Source organism: Nyctibius grandis, chromosome 17, assembly GCF_013368605.1.
Source record: "Nyctibius grandis isolate bNycGra1 chromosome 17, bNycGra1.pri, whole genome shotgun sequence".
Classification (NCBI taxonomy): Eukaryota; Metazoa; Chordata; class Aves; order Nyctibiiformes; family Nyctibiidae; genus Nyctibius; species Nyctibius grandis.
The window spans coordinates 1,666,956-1,684,877 of NC_090674.1; the positions used below are offsets into that span (position 1 = coordinate 1,666,956).

Below are 17,922 nucleotides of genomic sequence, written 5' to 3' on the forward strand. Positions count from 1 at the left end.
AGCGCACGAGTACGCTGGTGTGTAAGTGCATTTGCACGGGTGCACAGAGGTATTTGCTTCACGGTTGCGTCAGCGCTCAGGTGCGTCTGCGCGTGGGTGCACAGGGGTGTCGGTGCGTGGGCACGTTTGATTCGAGGGTGCACGGGTGCATCTGTGCGTGGTGCACAGCACGCAGGTACCGACGGGGTGTATCCGTGCTTTGGCGTGCAATTACATGTGATTTGTGGGTGCACGAGTGCATCTGTGCGCTGGTGATTCAGTGTGAGCGTGCGTGATTCACGGGCGCTCTGGTCACGGGGCATTTGAGTTGTGGGTCCGTGGGTGCATTCGATTTGTGGTGTGTCAGTGCAGAGGGTGCAGCCGCGTGTGGGTGCACAGGTACACGGGTGCATCAGCACGTGCGTGGGTGCAATGGGTGCACGAGCGTACTCGATTCGCGTGTGCACCTGTGCATTGCTGTGGGGGTGCACTGGATTCTTCGGTGCACAAGTGCACGGGTGCTGCCGTGCATGGGTGCCTTTGGTGCATGGGTGCATTCGATTCAGGGGTGCATGGGTGCACCTCAGGCACCCCGGCAAGGGGATCTCCCCTCTCCCCTCTCTCCCCGCACCGCCAGCACTCCAACGCCGAGTTCGCCAGCGTGGCCGCCCTCCTGGCTCACTACTCCGGGGTGCCGGGGGGCTGCTTCTGCCGCTTGGCCCCCGGCCGCCGCAACCCCGGCTACGAGGAGCGGGACCCCAGCGACGGGGCCAGCGCCTGGGGAGAGGCCGCCTGGGCCCCCGCCGCCCCCGTCGGGGTGCAGCACGAGCAGGGTTAGGCCCGGCCGCCCCCCACCCCCCCCGCCCCCGGGCACGTCTGCTCCCCAAAACCCCACTGAGCTTTAAACCGCTGCCGGCTGCCTTATCCCTTCCCCTCCGCGGGCTGTACGGCGCGCCCGGCGTGCCCGCGGCAATAAACGGCTCTCGTGCTCTCTTACACGCCCAGGTGTCACGCTCATGCACTGGCAGGGCTGCGCGCCCATACCGTTGCACGCCCACACGCCCGTGCCCGCATGCCCTCGTGCACCCCTGCGCTTGCACAACCACATCACGTGTTTGTGCTCGCGCTCTCACACTCACGCACTCGTGCTTCCACGTGCTGGCACCCTCAAGCGCTCGTGCTCTTGCACCCTCACGCACAGCGACGCTCGCGCTCTTGCACGCCCGTGCGCTCGCGCTCTCTTGCACACTCGGGTGCCGCACTCACGCACCGGCAGGGCTGCACGCCCGCACCGTTGCACACCCACAGCCCCGCACACCCGCGTGCCCTCGTGCACCCCCGCACTTGCACAACCACACCACGCGTTTGCGCTTGCACACTCACCCTCGCACGCACTCGTGCGCTCACGCTCCCACGCGCTTGCACCCTCAAGCCCTCCCGCTCTTGCACCCTCACGCACGGCGGCGCTCGCGCTCTCACGCGCTCGTGCTCGCGCACCCCCCGCTTGCACGGCCGAGCGCGCGCCCGCCCCGCGGTCACGTGGCTGGGGGCGGGGCCTCGCCCAACGCTCTCCCGTCGCTGTGGCAACCGCGTGGGGGGCGCTGCGCGCATGCGCGGGGCGGCGGCGGCGGCCGCTCCCGCCGCTCCCTCCCCTCAGGTGCCGGCCCGGGCTGCCCTCAGCCCCCCGCTCCCTCCGCACACCCCGGCTCGCCTCGGGTTTCCCTCCGCTCCCTCAGGCTTGCCCGACACCTACAGGTTTCCCTCAGGTTTTCCCTCGCCCAGGCCCACCCAGGCCCCAGTGCCTCCTTGTCCTGCCAAGTGAGCGCGTGCGGGGTTGAGCGGGGCCTTGAAAAATGGCCTCGGAGGCTGTGAAGGTGATCGTGCGCTGCCGGCTCATGAACGAGCGTGAGAAGGCTCTCGGCTGCAAGACGGTCGTCAGCGTGGAGAGCGCGCGGGGCCAGTGCTTCCTCCAAAACCCCGCCGCCGCTGCCGATGAGCCCCCAAAGGAGTTCACCTTCGACGGGGCGTACAACCAGGAGCACAACACAGAGCAGATCTACAACGAGATCGCCTACCCGCTCGTGGAGGTGAGTGGTGCCCAAAGCAAGCTGGACACAGCCAGGCTGAGGAGTTTGACGTGGGTAGGTGATCCCTAAGCGGAACTGATTTATGGACAGAAACAGCCCTGCCCACTCCTTCATGAGGCTTAGCTGCAACCCAGAGGTGCAGAGGAAGGCAAAACAGCATCCCGGCGTTAGGCTGGGAAATTGGGAAGAAAAAAGAAGCTTTTCAGCAGCCAGTGGGGCACTGAGGATAGAATTACATTTAATTGTTTCAAGCGGATGTTTATATGAGAGATGAACCCCCCTGAGCAGGCCCTAGAGATGGTAGCTGGACAGAAACACCAGTGGAAAGTGATGTGAGGAGAAGGGGGACAAAGAAGACTCCCGATGATTTTTAGGGACGTTTTTCCTGTCAAGCAAGAAACCTTAGAGAAGACAGGGAACCTCAGCCTGTTTCGGACTAGCAAAATGAGAGGGGGTATGTTTGTTGCCTTGCTAATACATCAGCATGGTAAACAGCTAGGGTGAGAAAAGAACCAGGTAAGCAAAAAAAAACCCCAAGTCCCCCCAAAACCCAGTGTTAGAAGAAATGGATAAAAAGGGTAGTGATATTTTTAAAATGGAAATTCCCGATCAGGAGAACAACCAGGGCCTGAAGCAGTAGATTATTAGGTTAATAGGTTCTTTATATTTCTTTTTATTGAAACCTTAAGAAATCCAAATGTCTTCTGTTCCTACTGTGCTTCTCTGAAATAGGAACAAATGAACAACATGAAAGCCAGGCCTTCTTCCAGCCAGCTTTCAAGAGAGAATTATTCTAAGCGAGAGACCGTCCCTTTGGCCACCCTACAACCAACTAGCCTTCTAGTTGTCTCTCTGGGTTTTGTAAGATTTTCTGCCCTATGGCAAAAACATTCTGGTCTTCTAAGCATTGTCGACTGCCCTTCTGCTTTTCAACACCTGTGTTTCTTCAGGTTTTCCATTTTGAGAGAAAACCATCGATTTCTATGCTAGCAGAATGCGTTTTTAATTTGTTATACTCTGAAGGCATGTGAAGATCAAGCAGTTGTTTGATGTTTACTTCCAGCTCTTCCTTTAAAATACCTTTTACGAGATGGGATAGAATCTGGACAATGTATTTCCAGTGAAGCAAAGCATGAAGATAATGGCTATTTTATTTGGGTTTCCTCCATTTCCAGGGTGTCACCGAAGGCTGCAACGGCACCATATTTGCCTACGGCCAGACTGGCAGCGGGAAGTCGTTCACCATGCAGGGGATCGAGGATCCTTCTACACAGAAAGGCATAATACCCAGGGCATTTGAACACATTTTCGAGAGTGTACAGGTGGGTGTGTAAGGATGTGAAAGAGATCTGGTTGTGTAAGGTGGTGTGATACTGAGAGAGATGATTTTTGTGTCATACCCCAAGGAGTGAGTGCCGATCGCGCTTGGGTGCAAGAATGGGGACAGGCTTTTGGGTATGCTGCCTCTCACCCTAAAGCTGAGGCCCGTATATAGTCAGATGAACTGCACCCTCATCTCTGCTGACTTCATGGCCTCGCACTTGAGATGTTTAAGGACCGAAAGTCCCCATAGTGAGTCTGTTGGGTGGATACACCCGGGAATGAAATGCCAGGAGAGATTTGATGAAGTGCTGAAGGGAGGCAGGCACCCAGCTGGCAGTGAGGGTCTACGTGGGCTGCCTGCTTGCCTTCATTTGGAGAACCTTACCTGAAAATCGTTCCTGTTTTGTGCAGCGTGCTGAAAATGCCAAGTTCTTGGTGAGAGTTTCCTACCTGGAGATTTACAATGAAGACATACGAGACCTTCTGGGAGCTGATACCAAGCAGAAGTTGGAGGTGAGGCAGAGCCAATGTGTGTTAATTAGGAAGTGCCTTGCTCAGTGAATGCCTCACAGAAGTGCAATAACACACTCTGTCAGAAGCTGAATGCCAGAACAGGAAGATGTAGTGATGAATATGGAAGCCAAGAGGAGATTTTAAGGGACTTTAGTGAAAGTTTAGTGGCAGAAGGAACAGGATCCAGTCCCATGTGTCCTGCTTGATAGCAGCTGGTAGCTGCTAAAATCATAACTGAACTAGGATGGAATAAAGTGCTGGTGGGGGCAATTTCTTCCTAATCCTCTTCATCTCACGGCTGTCTCTAAAGCAGGAGGATTCTGTGCCTTATAAATGTTTAATCTGATCCAGGGTAGCTGCGGATGATCTCATGATCTGTCTAAAACAAAAAAGGCTGATCCTTTTTTGAGGGGACAGAGCAGATATTACTCCCCATGGGAATGTGTGGGGAAGGCGGGCGGTTCCCAGGCACGCAGGAGGGTAAACTCTCCTGAAATCCTAAGCAGGGGGCTGATTTTTATAAAATTTACCTCTTGGTGGCTTTGCAGATCTTTTTGCACATATTCCTGGAGGGAGCTGCAAATCTCCTGTCCTAATTTGCTTCCCCGGTGAAGAAAACCGAGGCACTAGCACCATCTGCCGCACAGACGCGCTGAGATGGTGACAGACCCAACCTGCCTTACGGGGCAGATTTTCTTTTTTAACATGCTTCTGGCTTTAAGGGAGGCAAAACCCTCTTCATTGCTCATTCCAAGCGTGCTTCGCCTGTGCGTGTGGAGAGGGAGGGTGGGAGAAGGGGACTCGGTGTTTCGGAAGGCGCTTGCTGCAGTTTCCCATCTTTTGTTGCACATCAGCGGTGACAGCGGTTTCTGTGACGACCGCAGTTGGCACTGGGAGGGCAGGAGTTGGGCAGAACAGTTGCCAGGGTAACACTATCACAGCGGTGACAGCCCCTGCCTGTTGCTGCCTTCCCTGAGTAATTAAGGGAGGCGTGTCCTGCAGAGCCCGAAAGCCCAGGCTGACCCCCTGCTTTCTGCTGTGTCCCCCAGTTCCCCTCCAAAATCCCGTTTCTGTTTGTTCCTTCGCCTTTCAACGTCAGCGACTTTGGTGACTCTGAAGCTCACAATCACCTCCCGGGGCATGAAACCCTGTGAAGAGCAGGTCTGACAGAGCTCTGCGAGGAAAATGCCCCTGTCAGCCTGTTGTGGAGTTAAACGACAGCCACGTCCTCGGTTGGGTGTTCCTTAGGAACTCTGCAGCACCCTCAAATACAGCCAGGCCAGCCACGGGGTTCTGCTGTAGCACAGGCAAAAGTCACAGTGAATGAACAGTCAGGCTGTGATTCTGTAACCAGATTCATCCTGGGCACTCACAGCTTTAGAACAAGGCTAAAATCCTGCCTAGTTTAGTTTTCAGCCAGTCCAGCTCTGTTCTGTGCAGGTTTTTTGACAGCAAACACTCTATTTTGCATTGCTTCTTGTGGCGGGTGCATCACTAAAGTGTCTAAGGGTCGTCTTTGGAAGTCACACTGCCAAACGTGGTGCCTGTCACTCCGTGACACCGAGTCATGACAACCGTATCTTGATATCCCAGCTGACAGGAGAGAATTTCGATTATGAACTCAGCAGGTGTGGGGCGTAACGTTGCTGTCAAAAATTAATTCAGCTCGTTTAAAATTCCCAGTGTGGAGGGGGCTGGTGTAGGAGTGCAGGGATCTCTCGATTGTTTTGTGTTTTTTATGTAGGTTTGATGGATCATTCCAGATTTTGAACATTTCAATCATTTATTAGCATGCTGTATGACATTTTTCTTCTGCGTGATTGATCATTGCTGAAAAGATGCTATTGGGTGTTTAACACTGACTCTACCCGGGTGCCTGAATAGGATTTTAGAGCATCTTAAAAATGAGCTAATCTGGAGAAAAATTATTCTAGTCCTCCTGTGTGATGGGTGTGACTTTGGGACTTTTGTCAGGGAGATCAGGACGCCCCCTGAGAGCGGAGGGGTTCAGCAAAGCACCGGTAACAATATCCGTCACTGTTGACTCTGTGCTTTGATTTTTAAAAAGCTGCCTATGACTGAAGAGATATTAGAGCCTTTGCCATAATAGGTGAACAACATTTCAGTTCTTCTTTTAAAATATGCAGCTTAATCATAGGGGAGGTAGAAGGCAGCTCAGCGCAGGTCTCTTGTGGCCTGGGACATGTCTGAATCAATCGGCAAACTTTTAACTTTCATTCTGCAGAGCCATGAAGGTGGTTCCCTCTTTTTGTGTGCTTTTATTCCTCCTTCAGAAATCCTCAGGCTTTTTGGTGGCAGCCAGCTACGTTTTTGCCGTACTGCAGTTTAATTTCCCCAAGTGCAAAACTCACGTAGCCCTCAAGCTTCCAGACAGTTTCCAGCACGCCTTCCCGCAGCCTTGGTGTATCTTGTTCTAACCTGTCTTGCCTTGTCCCTGTTTGCAGCTGAAGCAGCACCCAGAAAAAGCGGCGAACGTGAAGGGGCTCTCTCTGCACACCGTGCACAGCGTGCTCGAGTGCGAGGAGATCATGGAGAAAGGCTGGAGGAACCGAGCCGTGGGTTCCACCCTCATGAATAAGGATTCTTCCCGCTCCCACTCCATCTTGACCGTCAATATGGAAATTGGTAGGTAGCTGGATGTCCTGCGTTAGGCTTGGGCTTAGCAGAGCGCACAACCTGTGTGGTCTGACCAGTCACCCCACAGCAAAACGTAGACCTTAAATGATTTTAGGTCGGGTAGAAATCAGAATTGTGCCCTGACATGGACATTCTTCACAGTGTGAAATGGCTGAATATTCAAAGTCTTTTTTTAACTTGATTCCCCCTTGGGAGAGAAATGCCTTACACTCAAACTGGGAACATATTGAATTCTCCTTCAATTTCTTTATCTTCTCAAACCTTTATTTCCAGCAAAGGGGGCTAAATCTCACCCAGCCCACACAATGGCTTGGAGTTCATGTGTTGTGCACACAGCCTGGAGAAACTGATAGCGTTATCTGTGTTGTCTGACCTCCTTTACAATGCAAGTCAGATCATTTCACTCAAGGATTCCTTCATTGAGCTTATTCACAGGGCACATCTTTTAAAGATCAAATAAAAGTATCCCTTAATAATGTTTTAGTGACTAATTTTCCTTTCTCGAGTATCTCATTTCCATTGGCATTTCTTTGGCTGATAAAGCTGCCTCACTGCACCTGAACACGGATCTTGAAAAGTTTTTTCTGGGACTAAGAAAGGAATTAGTCTCCTATATTCTGTCTAGTCCTTGACCTCAGTTGAGGCTGTGAACAGCTTGGCTTCGTTTTCTTTGGCTGGTTCAGTCATGGGGAAAGTTACACAATGTCTTCCTAAATTGGGGTTCCAGCTGTTGGTGACAGTACCCTATTTTCCTCTCTCCAAAATTGGGGGGGGGGATTTTGGGAATGTCTCAATCAGCACAGCCGACGGATGCTAATCCTTAAATTATGTAGGTCCGTCAAATCCCAACTTTAATCCTAACAAGGAAGAAGAAGTATTTCCTCTCCTCTCTTGTGTTCCAGGTGGGTGCAGGACTCTTAATGTAGCCTGAAACAGTTTCTCTGATGTAAAGCTTTGAAAACTTGTTACACGGAACAGGGTGGCAGGTGGGGAAACTTGTGGTTTTGGCAGTTAAATGAAAGCTGGAATATTTGAGGAGAAAGTTGAGGGTTCTGGCACAATCCCCATGAAATGGGTGGTTCTACTAGGGTAATCGTTAGTTGAAATAGTTAATGAAGTTGGTATTTCTGTTGTCATCTTTAGGCTTCATGAAGAGGTGCAAACTTATTTTCCAGTTGAACCTGTAGTAAATTATAATTTACAGGGAGTTAATATTTTGAAGGATCTCTCTGCAATTATGTGGACTAAAATTACCCTTTTTTTTTTTTTTTTTAAAGTAACAGATTCAGGGATTATGGCAAACACCAGGCTCTCTGGCTGCAGATGTTTGAAATGCACAAGTTACCATCAGTATTTTTACCATATTTAGAGTAGCAGATGTTTTATTCCTCTAAATGTGCTTAGGGGTTGATTTGTTAATGAGAAAGACGTCGTAAATTTGGCCAGTGCTTATGCCACCAGCGCCGGCCAATGGCCTGTACGAGAATTAGACAGGCAAGACTTTCAGGCTGCTGCAGGCATTTTAGCAAGATTCTTGGGACCTTGTTACACCACAGAAACTAAACTGCTGAGCTCCAAGATGGAAACAACCAGCCTCTGGTGGATAAAAGGACTGGCAGGAACCAAAACAACTTTGTAATTGCTTGTCAGTGTTTATATAAATTGGGGAAAGGAGGGAAAAGCTTAGAAAAACCTACTTTTGTGACTGTCCACTCACCCCAGCGCTCAGAAAAGATAGTGAGAGGGTGCTCTATTTAAGCTCCACCTGTTTTTTTTCCCCAATTCTCCCATGTCTTGACAGCCAGAAAGATCTGGAGTGAAACAAGTTTGCTTGGTGGCAAACATTGAGTTCCACAGTTAACAACCTGTTGCTGTAACTGGGGAAATATCCTGGGGCAATAGATTTTAGATTTTTTTTGTGTTTACCTGTGAACTTTTAACTTTCCCCCCTGCATCAGGTTATTCATTGCTCGTGTCTAGGTCTTGTCTACAGCCATACATCTTAACTCTGACTAAATTCAAGGCTAGGTTTTGTGGAAATCTGTCTGGAAAAGGGTGGACTTGGTTAAAACCTCGATGCTTTCTGTGCTCGGAGCGCTAAAGGAGCTCTTCCCTTGAATTTGGGTTGCAATCTTAAGGAAGGATTGGGACGTGGACATCCTCTTAAGAAGAGCCTAACCTGGAATTATTTTCTTGCAGATGAGAGAGGGCAGGACCACCTTAGGGCTGCAAGAGTGTGGTCCAGCGCTTAGGACAGTAGTCTGTGATTTGGGAATGTGTGTCCAACTCTTTGCTCTGCATGAGGCTGGGAAAGTTAAGTAGCCAGCAAAACCGAGGGGTTCCTAAAGCGACCAGATGCACTCTCCCTCCTTCTCAGGCAATTTGTGTCATCACGTTAATCCGGCCTCAAAATGCAGGTCTGGAAGCAGATAATGTATGGGTGAGGTGTGCGTCCAGGGAGCTGGGGAGCTAGCTGTTAACTTCAGCTCCCATCTTGTCTTGCCTTCAAGCATTACAGTGGGAATGGCACCAGCTCACTGGCTCTGACTCCTCACTCACTGAGATCCAGCTCCTCATCCGGGTGGTTCGGGCTGAGTGCAGTCCCAATTTCTTGCAGTTTTCCTGTTTCTCTGTTTCTGTCATGAGTTGAGGAGGAACAGATGCCACCGAGCGTGCCTGTGTGCCGAGTCACGGCGCAGTGTTACAGCTAGCTGGGCGAGAGGGGAGATCTGCTGGGCTTCTTGAACATTCAAGCTGTCTTGGGACAGAAAGGCAGATGGTGGTCCTTGATGGTATCCAGTAGGTTGTGCTTTTTCTTGCAAGAAACTTCTTGAATATGTCCATTGATAAGGGTAGGTTGGATTATGGAGCTGTTGGAGCAAGTCCAGAGGAGGCCACGAAGATGCTCAGAGGGCTGGAGGACCTCTCCTATGAAGACAGGCTGAGAGAGTTGGGGCTGTTCAGCCTGGAGAAGAGAAGGCTTTGGGGAGACCTTCTAGCACCTTCCAGTACTGGAAGGGGCCACAGGAAACTGGGAGAGGGACTTTTACAAGGGCATGAAGTGACAGGACGAGGGGGAACGGTTTTAAACTGCAAGAGGGGAGATTGAGATGAGATATTAGGAAGAAATTCTTTGCTGTGAGGGTGGTGAGACCCTGGCCCAGGTTGCCCAGAGCAGCTGTGGCTGCCCCCTCCCTGGGCAGTGTTCAAGGCCAGGTTGGATGGGGCTTTCAGCAACCTGGTCTAGTGGAAGGTGTCCCTGCCCGTGGCAGGGGGTTGGAACGGGATGATTTTTAAGGTCCCTTCCAACTCAAGCCATTCTATCATTCTATGATTCCAGTCTTGAGAAAAGCTGTAGTTGGGGAGTTCATAGAAAAACTCTTTCCCAGCATAGTGTCTACTCCAGCCTTTCCACGATACTCTGTAGAGGTGACCTTGCTGCCTGTCTCTCCACGTCACGTAGGCATTCAGGGAGCCTGCTCTTTTCCCTGTGCTCTCCAACTAGCCCTGCTCCAGTTGCTGCCCGTTGCCTCCTCATTTCATGCTTCCTCCCTTTCTCTCCTACTATCAGACATTGTATAACTTCATGAAACAATCTGAGGAGGAAAAAAGTTGTATAAACTCATGGTCTGACCTCGTTACTTACGGAGGGCTTTGAGTGAAATTCTGAACACTGTGGAAATATGTGGAGGGGGGGTATGTGTGTTCAGAGCTCGCTAGGAGAGTAAGAACGGGTATGAATTCTTACTGTGCAGGATCTCGTTCAGGAAAGCACTAAAACATGTAGGTATTTATTTACTTAAGGGAGTCAGGGCTCAAATGTAGACAAAGAACAGGGCTTGAACTGGAACATACTGCCAAGAGAGTCCTGTTTCTTGACCCTTAAGATGCTTCCTCTTAAGAAGAGCCTAACCTGGAATTATTTTCTTGCAGGTAAGAGAGGGCAAGACCACCTTAGGGCCGCAAAACTCAATTTAGTGGATCTGGCAGGAAGCGAGAGACCGTCAAAAACCGGACGCACAGCGGAACGGCTCAGAGAGGCCATCAAAATCAACCTCTCCCTCTTAGTTCTGGGCAACGTCATCTCGGCCCTGGTCGATGGCAGGTGTGAACACATCCCCTACCGAGACTCAAAGCTGACCAGGCTGCTGCAAGACTCCCTCGGAGGGAATACCAAGACGCTGATGGTAGCGTGCTTATCTCCAGCTGATAACAACTATGAAGAAAGCCTCAATACTTTGCGCTGTGCTAATTGTGCGAAAAACATCAAGAACAAGCCCTGTATCAACGAGGACCCCAAGGATGCTGTGCTGAGCGAGTATCAGGAGGAGATTAAGAAGCTGAAGGCCATTCCAGCTGAACAGATGAGCGTGAATAACTTGTCAGGTAGGAGAGGCCTTAGTGGCTCCAGAGGTGTTTTATCTTTGACTGAAAAATGTGTTTTTTATACGTAAAATGCTCACTGGATTTCACCTCAACCTGTCCCTTACCTGTTGGAGGAAGGGTTCTCCGTTCTGGTAACGGACTTTTCCTTCACTATTGCCAAGTTGTTCCACTGGTAAAGATCATCTCAGCGGTAACTCTGTCTCTCCCACTCACGAGGCTCTCTGTCCCAGCTTTGTCCTCTTCCCTATTTCCCTGACTTCTTTTCCCTGTCAGGACCAGCCTGGCCCTACCCTGTAAGCCTTGAGGCAATGAAATGCAATTTTTTTTGCCCACGTAGCTGTGAGTTTCTTCTGACTTAGCGCAGCGTTTCTCTCGAGCAGAGGTTTGAGCTGCAGAGATGACTGGTCTCGGCAGGCGCTGCTCTGCCTTGATGCGATTGGCTTTGCACAACTCACACGCCCGAGACGAGGGTGGCTGCCGCAGTCTCTTCCATCGCATGCAAATGTGATGCAGCCCTCGGTCTCCCGGTGGATTATCAACACCATCGCTTTGCTGGAGGGTGGATATTCCTCTCACACACCTATAAATTATTGCCAGCTGGCCTCTTCATTACTGCTTTTCATTTATACTGCCGCAGCGCCTCAGAGCATGTTTTGCCACGTGCTTGTACAGCACTTATTGCCCAATAGTAATTCTTGAACCTATATTCTTCATTTTTGATGCTATCACTTTCTAAGGTGAGAGGTTCTTTTTTCTCCCCCTCTGATTACAAATGTGCACCCCTTTGGCCCCTGAAATAGATTATTTGTGCGTGAACACAAGGCCCCAGGCTCTCCCAACCCTGTGAAATCTGCATTCCTTACCTGATACATCCTCTGGGTCTTTGATGGCTTTTACTGACCAGCGTAAATAACAGACCTTTTCCTTCCAGACGCATCGTTCTTAGCTTTTGGTGAAGACTTTGTGTGATGTGTTCACAGATTTTATGCCCTGGTTTCGCAGAGCTCATTACTGACATTGTGAGTGTTTCCTCTTTAACTCCTCAGCTGCCATGAGGACTGAAAATACTCGTGAGAAGACACCTTTGCCTGAAGACACTATTACTGCAGCAGATGAAGAACCAATGTCAGCCCAGGTACCCTTCAGGCTACTTTACCCCCCTGGGCTGAATAAACCCGAGCGGATAGCGTTGTGTTTCATCTATTCCTGTACTCGCGTTGCATCTTTTCAGAGCTGTGGCCTTTGGTTTTCTCTTGTCCTCAGGACCCAGCAGCGACTCGGACTGTCCAAGACGCTGGCGGTGTGAGCAGGGAGAGTGTTGGAGCAGAGGGGGCTGAAGGGATTTCCATCCCTGCAGACCAGCAGCTCGCCAGGTCAGTGACTACGCTGCTCCTGCTAACTGCCTCGTGTGCATTGCTTACGACACACACAGGCACGAAGCAGCCCTGTTCTTCTATGATATTACAACTGTCAAGCTTCAGCTGTGAGTTCAGCGCAGCACAAAACTAGGCAGACGCGTATTCTTTACCCCCAAATTAACTTTGTCCTATTTGGGCAGATAAATAGCTCTTAGCTACGGCATTTGGTGATGCCAAGTGCCAGAATTATGAGAGAAAAACCTGGAGAGGTCTGTGTCAGCAGATGTGGATGCAAAAAAGCATGCTTCCCTGAAAACAAATCCTGCCTAGATCTGTAGGCAGGGAATTCTCTTCCTTCTCTGGCTTTTTGCAGGTATAATTTATGAGGAGTTTACAAAGTTAAGTCTGGCAGTCGCTGACAGAGCTTAAGTGCCCAAACAGGTTATGGAGGTGGCCGCCTTTTCCTCTTAAAAAAAGGTTCTTGAAGGGCACTTAGAGCCTTCTCATATCAGTACAAGCGAGGCAGCAGGCTTTCATGCTGCTCACTGTGTGTGGATGGAGGACAGTGCGTCCTCCACGACTCTCCCTTGTCACCGAGGTCACTTTTGCCTCTAACTGACGCATCTCACACTGTTTGCAAGGTGTCAGCTGGAACTGACATCAATATTTCTCAATAATAACATTTGAGGGGCAGTATTAGACCCAGGGCCTGGAGCACGGGGCTGGGATGTGAGGGCTGCCTGGGCTGTTTCAGAAATACACACTTTAAGCAAATTCTGCTGATTTCTCTCTTTTACTCCATTGTGTAGAATTATATTAGCATTGGAAATGTTCAACATAAGATATATTGTGGATGATGGAGTTTGATTCTGAAAAGTCTGATGTTTTTTAAGCAGTCTGATGGTTTTTAAGCAGTCTTTCAGCTTTACTGTGAGCTCCTGTGGCACATGCTCGCTCTGTTGGGCCTCTCCCAGCTGAAAAAGGAGCTATGAAGAAATGTAGAGTAGCATGGTCTGTCATTTATGGGCAATTCCATTTATTAATGGAGAGGTCTCCATTAAAATCAAAGTTCTCTGCAGATGAGGCAGGAGGGTTTGATTCCACAGGCGTGGGGATTTTCAAAGCCGCCTGTTAAAGGCTTTACACATCAGGAGGGCTGTGAGATCTCTGATACTCACTCAGCAGAGCAAGGATCCAAGCGTGTATTAAGCAAACGAAACCAAAGGCTACTTGGCAAGTGCAGTACAGTAGAATAGCAGGTCATCTCTGGTGGAGAACGAGCTCTTTTGGATGGGTTTGAAGATATTTAAGAGGTTATTATCAGCAGAGGTTTTATCAGCAGTGGGATGTTCTTCAATTTGAGCCAGCGCTGGCCAACCTGAGCTCTCTGCTCTGCTGCAGATCCCCCTGCAGACAAAGAGAACAGCTCTGGAGCACGGCTTTATTTCCGTGTCAGAGCGTACAGGGCCGTGCGGCGTGGATGTGAGCCGAACTCGATTTCAAATATGGGTCTGTGCCAGTGCTCAAGCAGCAACGCTGAGGTCACCCAAGTCATCAACCCTGCCCCAAAAAGGAAACTGTACTGTGGCTTCCAGCTGTACCACTCCCATACCCACCATTTAAAAATATTTGTGTAATTTTGGCACATTTTGTGCTTGCCTCAAGCGTCTTTCAAAACAAGAAATAAGAATTGAAATATAAATTCCACAAAAGAGGGTTTTTAAAAAGAATTCTCTGAGTGCAGATACAGATTTGTGGACGTACTTGTTGACAAAGGTGCTCAGAATAACACGTGCTTTGCCTTGGGCCCACAGGAGTATCTATGCCAGAAACTGGTAATAAAAGTGGAATTTGCCATGATTGCTCAGGGCAGCAAATCTCGTCAGAAATCACTGTTCTGTGTACTGTGTCTTCCCAAACGTTCGGGTAAGGACGTGCATCCTCTGCGCATACACAGAGGGTTCTTTGCACCGCTGAGCTAAGAGAAGCGTTTGCCTTTTCCAGGCTGCAGATGCTGGAGCGAGACGTGGTCGGAGGGGAAGAGGCTGAGAACAAGGACCTCAAAGAAAAGCACCGACGCCGGAAAAAATACGCGGAGGAGCGGAGGCTGCAGCAATCTAACGAGGACAGCATGGATTGGTTTCTGCCTAGTGTCTACAACTACATCCAGAAAGAGATCCGAGCCAGGAGGAAGCTTCTGAAGAAGAAGCAGAAGAAGGTGAGCAGCTCCCTGCTATCTGTGCTGAAGATTTAGGGATCATCTCTTTCTTCCTCTGCCTACCCATCTTTTTAGGTTCTGGAGGTGTTTTAGGGCAGGATGTTTAGAGCACTCTTAAATTTTAGGCACGCTTGAAAATCAGTTTCACTCTGATGAGGCAGAATCAGAGAAGTTTCCCAAAAATCTCTGGGGTGTGTGTGTGCAGTCCTAAATCTACATGTTAAGAACTTGCTTTAATTCAGTATTTACGTTATCAAGGAAATATTGCAGCTTTTTCCTCAAAGTTAGGAACTGCCAAGAGTTCGTTAGCACGCAGACCACACAAGTTACATTAACTTAAAGTCCATTCAACAACTTGTCGCTTTGGAGAAACGCGAGAAATCTTTCATTAAAAGAGACGTGGAATAATGTCTCCGCACAAATCTCATCCGAATTCTTAATTATAAATTAGAAACCATCCCAAATATTGAAGCTTTTGTGTGTGTCTCTCCATCCCTCTGCCTGACCAGTTCCTGTACTCACACTAACCATCAGTCTCTTTTATAAACCCAACAATTTGTTTTTACGTCCCAGCTGTGGGCTGCCGAGCCCGAGATGCGAGATCTACAGTCAGAGTCTGAGGAGGAAGAGACTGATCGCTTCAGCGCCATCCACCCCGTGGAGCGAGAGCTGATGCTCTTCGAGCAGGTGATGAATCAGGTGCCGTCCCATGTCTGGCGTGACTGTAGCTACAGCTATCTGGAGAAGGTCAAGCACGAATCCGTCTGGGATGAGGAAGCTGGCTGTTGGAAAGTTCCAGATTTTGTCATTGAAAAAACCCGCCTGCCTTCAGGTAAGAGGAGAGTCTCCGTGGTGCCACCGGCTGATTCTGGGCTTGGCAGATCACATTTGGGCTCCACTTGCTTGTAAAACCTTCCACCTACAGAAGGTTTGTTTAGAAAATTTTAACAGTAACAGCATCTAATGCGAAGCGCGGTACAGATCCTTCTGGAATCCCTGTAAGCCCAGTGACCGGAGCGGTGCCGGGGATCGGGGGGCGCAGTGAGGAGAGCATTAATTGTTCTGCAGACGACGACCCTTTAACGCCGTCTCTTCTCCCAGCAGTTCCAGCCCTGCCACAGCCCAAACCTGCCCGACCGAGCCCCTCAGCCGAGAGCAGAGAGCTAACGGTACGGTGCCTTTCTCCTTGCTTTTGTATCTTGTTTTACCAATTTTTGCCATATTTCTAAGCGTACCCCGAGGGCTAGCGCAGAGTCTGGCGCTGCTGACGGGCGTTTTCTGCTTCCAGCGCGAGGAAGACCGCTACGAGCTGGTGCTGGACAGGAGCGACAGCGAGACCATCGCCAGCAACTACTTCCGATCCACGCGAGCCAGCCGGATCCTCTGCTCCGACCCCACCACAAACCAAGGTAAAACCCCCCTTTCCCCACGGATCCCCAGCGTTCACCTTCATTTTCCTCTTTTTTTTTTTTTTTTTTTTTGGCGAAGCTCCCTTGACCTCTTGCTTTTAAGAGGGCTAATTTGGCAGAAGCTAAACTCTGTTGTGTTCCAGCTTGTCCTCAGATATCAGAGGGGTGGGGGGCAGCTGAGCTTAGCCTCTGAGTGACGCCCAATTTGATACCTTAAATTTTGGCTGAGATAGGCCAAAGTCGGCACTATCAGTCCGGCTGTGTCCAAGAGCTGATATGTTGAACTAACACAGGTCGGGATGCACTAATAGTGCAGGGCCCAGTCACGGTCCATGAACTAACACGGGTCCAGATTACGCCGTAAATCTGGGCACGTCCACCGAAATTAAATCCTCGTGACCAGTTCCACACTTAAGGTAATTTATTTAAGCAACAGAAACAGATTCTTCTGTCTGCAGAGCACGCCTAGGTACCTACGAACATATATATGTTGCAAGATGACTGTATAATGCTACTAATACAATTACAAACACCAGCTTGATTTCTAAGTTTCCTGGGGAAGCAGCTGGTATAACCAAATGTACGAGTTTCACCCAAAGGTGTGTCTATGGGTGGGGAAGAGAGGTTCAGCCCGGCGACTGATCCCAGAAGTCAGCAGTGATGTCTCCCTGACTTCTCAGTGATGGTATCTCTCCTCCTTGCCTCTTTCTTAAAGGCATTTTATACTATCATCTATGTTTAGGTGGAGCTTGAGTGACTCTAGTCATACATACCTTTATTATATTGATTGGTGCAAAATTCCCTCGCTTCCATTTTAAAGCTATAGACTAAGAAAAAATCAGAGAGCATGCTCAGGGGGTAGAGGGAGGTGGGTAGCTTTTGGGATGGAGGTGTGTTTTGGTATTATAATGAGATTATAATGAGCACAGTTCATCAACAGGACACGATTTCACCACAATCACTGGCTCAGCAACCAGCGTTCTGGGTGGAATGGGGTATCATTTCTTGTTTGACAAGAGCAATGTCATTTGTTGGCTACAAGGTACCATGGAGTTACCTTACCTGCCTCAATAGCTCAGAGCCTGGCCACGGTTATCTCCACACCCTTTCACCCTCTGTTCTCTCACAGTTAGCACGCCAAGCTCCCTTGGTGCCAAACATCTAAGAGTGCAGGGGAACCATCACAGAGCAGATTCCTTACACGCCGACCACGTCCCATCCGAGGTGCTTCCTTAGTTCTATCAGATGGGGACGTGATTTTACTCTCAATAAGTGTGTCTCCAATAATCAGTTTCAATAAGCTGCCCCCCCAGTAGTTACCCCACACCTCAACAGGGCTTTTTTGCAGCCACTTTAGGGCATCCTGCGAGGACAAATGCCCACCGCAGCCACTTTCTCTCCTCTTTCAGCTCCCCCGGGGCCCGAGGGGGCTCGCAGCGGTGCCGCCGCCATGCCCCAGCCCCGGCCCCAGCCCTTCCGCCTCCAGGTCCTCCCCCCGGCCCCGCCGACCACCACCACCAAGCGCAAAAAGGGCAAAGCCGGCTCCAAGAGCCGCTCCCTCTGACTCTGCCACTGCGGGGGTTTCCAGCAACACAGGAAGACGCCAAATCCCTGTGGCTTTGCACCAAAACGATTTCGCTCTACATCGGGGTGCGGGACAGAGGGGTGAGCTCCCTGCCACTGTGCTGTTTGACAAGCAGACTTGTGGCCCGGTCTGCAATAAGGTGGGTTTTTTTTGTTTTGCCAAGTTGGCCTATAGACACAAGAAATCTTAGTTTAGTCTTTATGTCTTTGTTCCGAACCCTGATGTTCCAGGAAATGTTTAATTGGCTCACTGCCACCATGTTCTCTTGCCCCCTGTACCCCCTCCCCGCTGCAATAAACCAGTCTGACACCGCCGTTCCAGTCTGACACTGTCATTTTAAAGTCTTTTACTGGGAATCTGCCTCCTCCCTCAGGGAGAGGCTCGGGGCGGCGGGGCCGAGGGTGCG

At 50.1% G+C, this 17,922-nt stretch overlaps 1 protein-coding gene across 2 annotated transcripts; it reads left to right on the forward strand.

Annotated features, from left to right (window-relative positions):
- Positions 1-1,832: 1,832 nt before the first annotated feature.
- LOC137671170 (kinesin-like protein KIF17) lies at positions 1,833-17,803 on the forward strand. 2 transcript variants are annotated; one of them, XM_068414571.1, is made up of 12 exons: positions 1,833-2,066; positions 3,242-3,388; positions 3,801-3,902; positions 6,368-6,548; positions 10,494-10,946; positions 11,993-12,081; positions 12,210-12,319; positions 14,309-14,522; positions 15,096-15,354; positions 15,624-15,691; positions 15,811-15,931; positions 17,341-17,803. In XM_068414571.1, exons 1-12 carry the CDS (start codon positions 1,833-1,835, stop codon positions 17,493-17,495), a joined length of 2,133 nt encoding a protein of 710 aa, XP_068270672.1. In that variant the 3' UTR covers positions 17,496-17,803. The 2 variants fall into 2 exon arrangements, with proteins under 2 accessions (XP_068270672.1, XP_068270673.1); XM_068414572.1 differs by having other exon boundaries at positions 15,627-15,691.
- Positions 17,804-17,922: the final 119 nt, after the last annotated feature.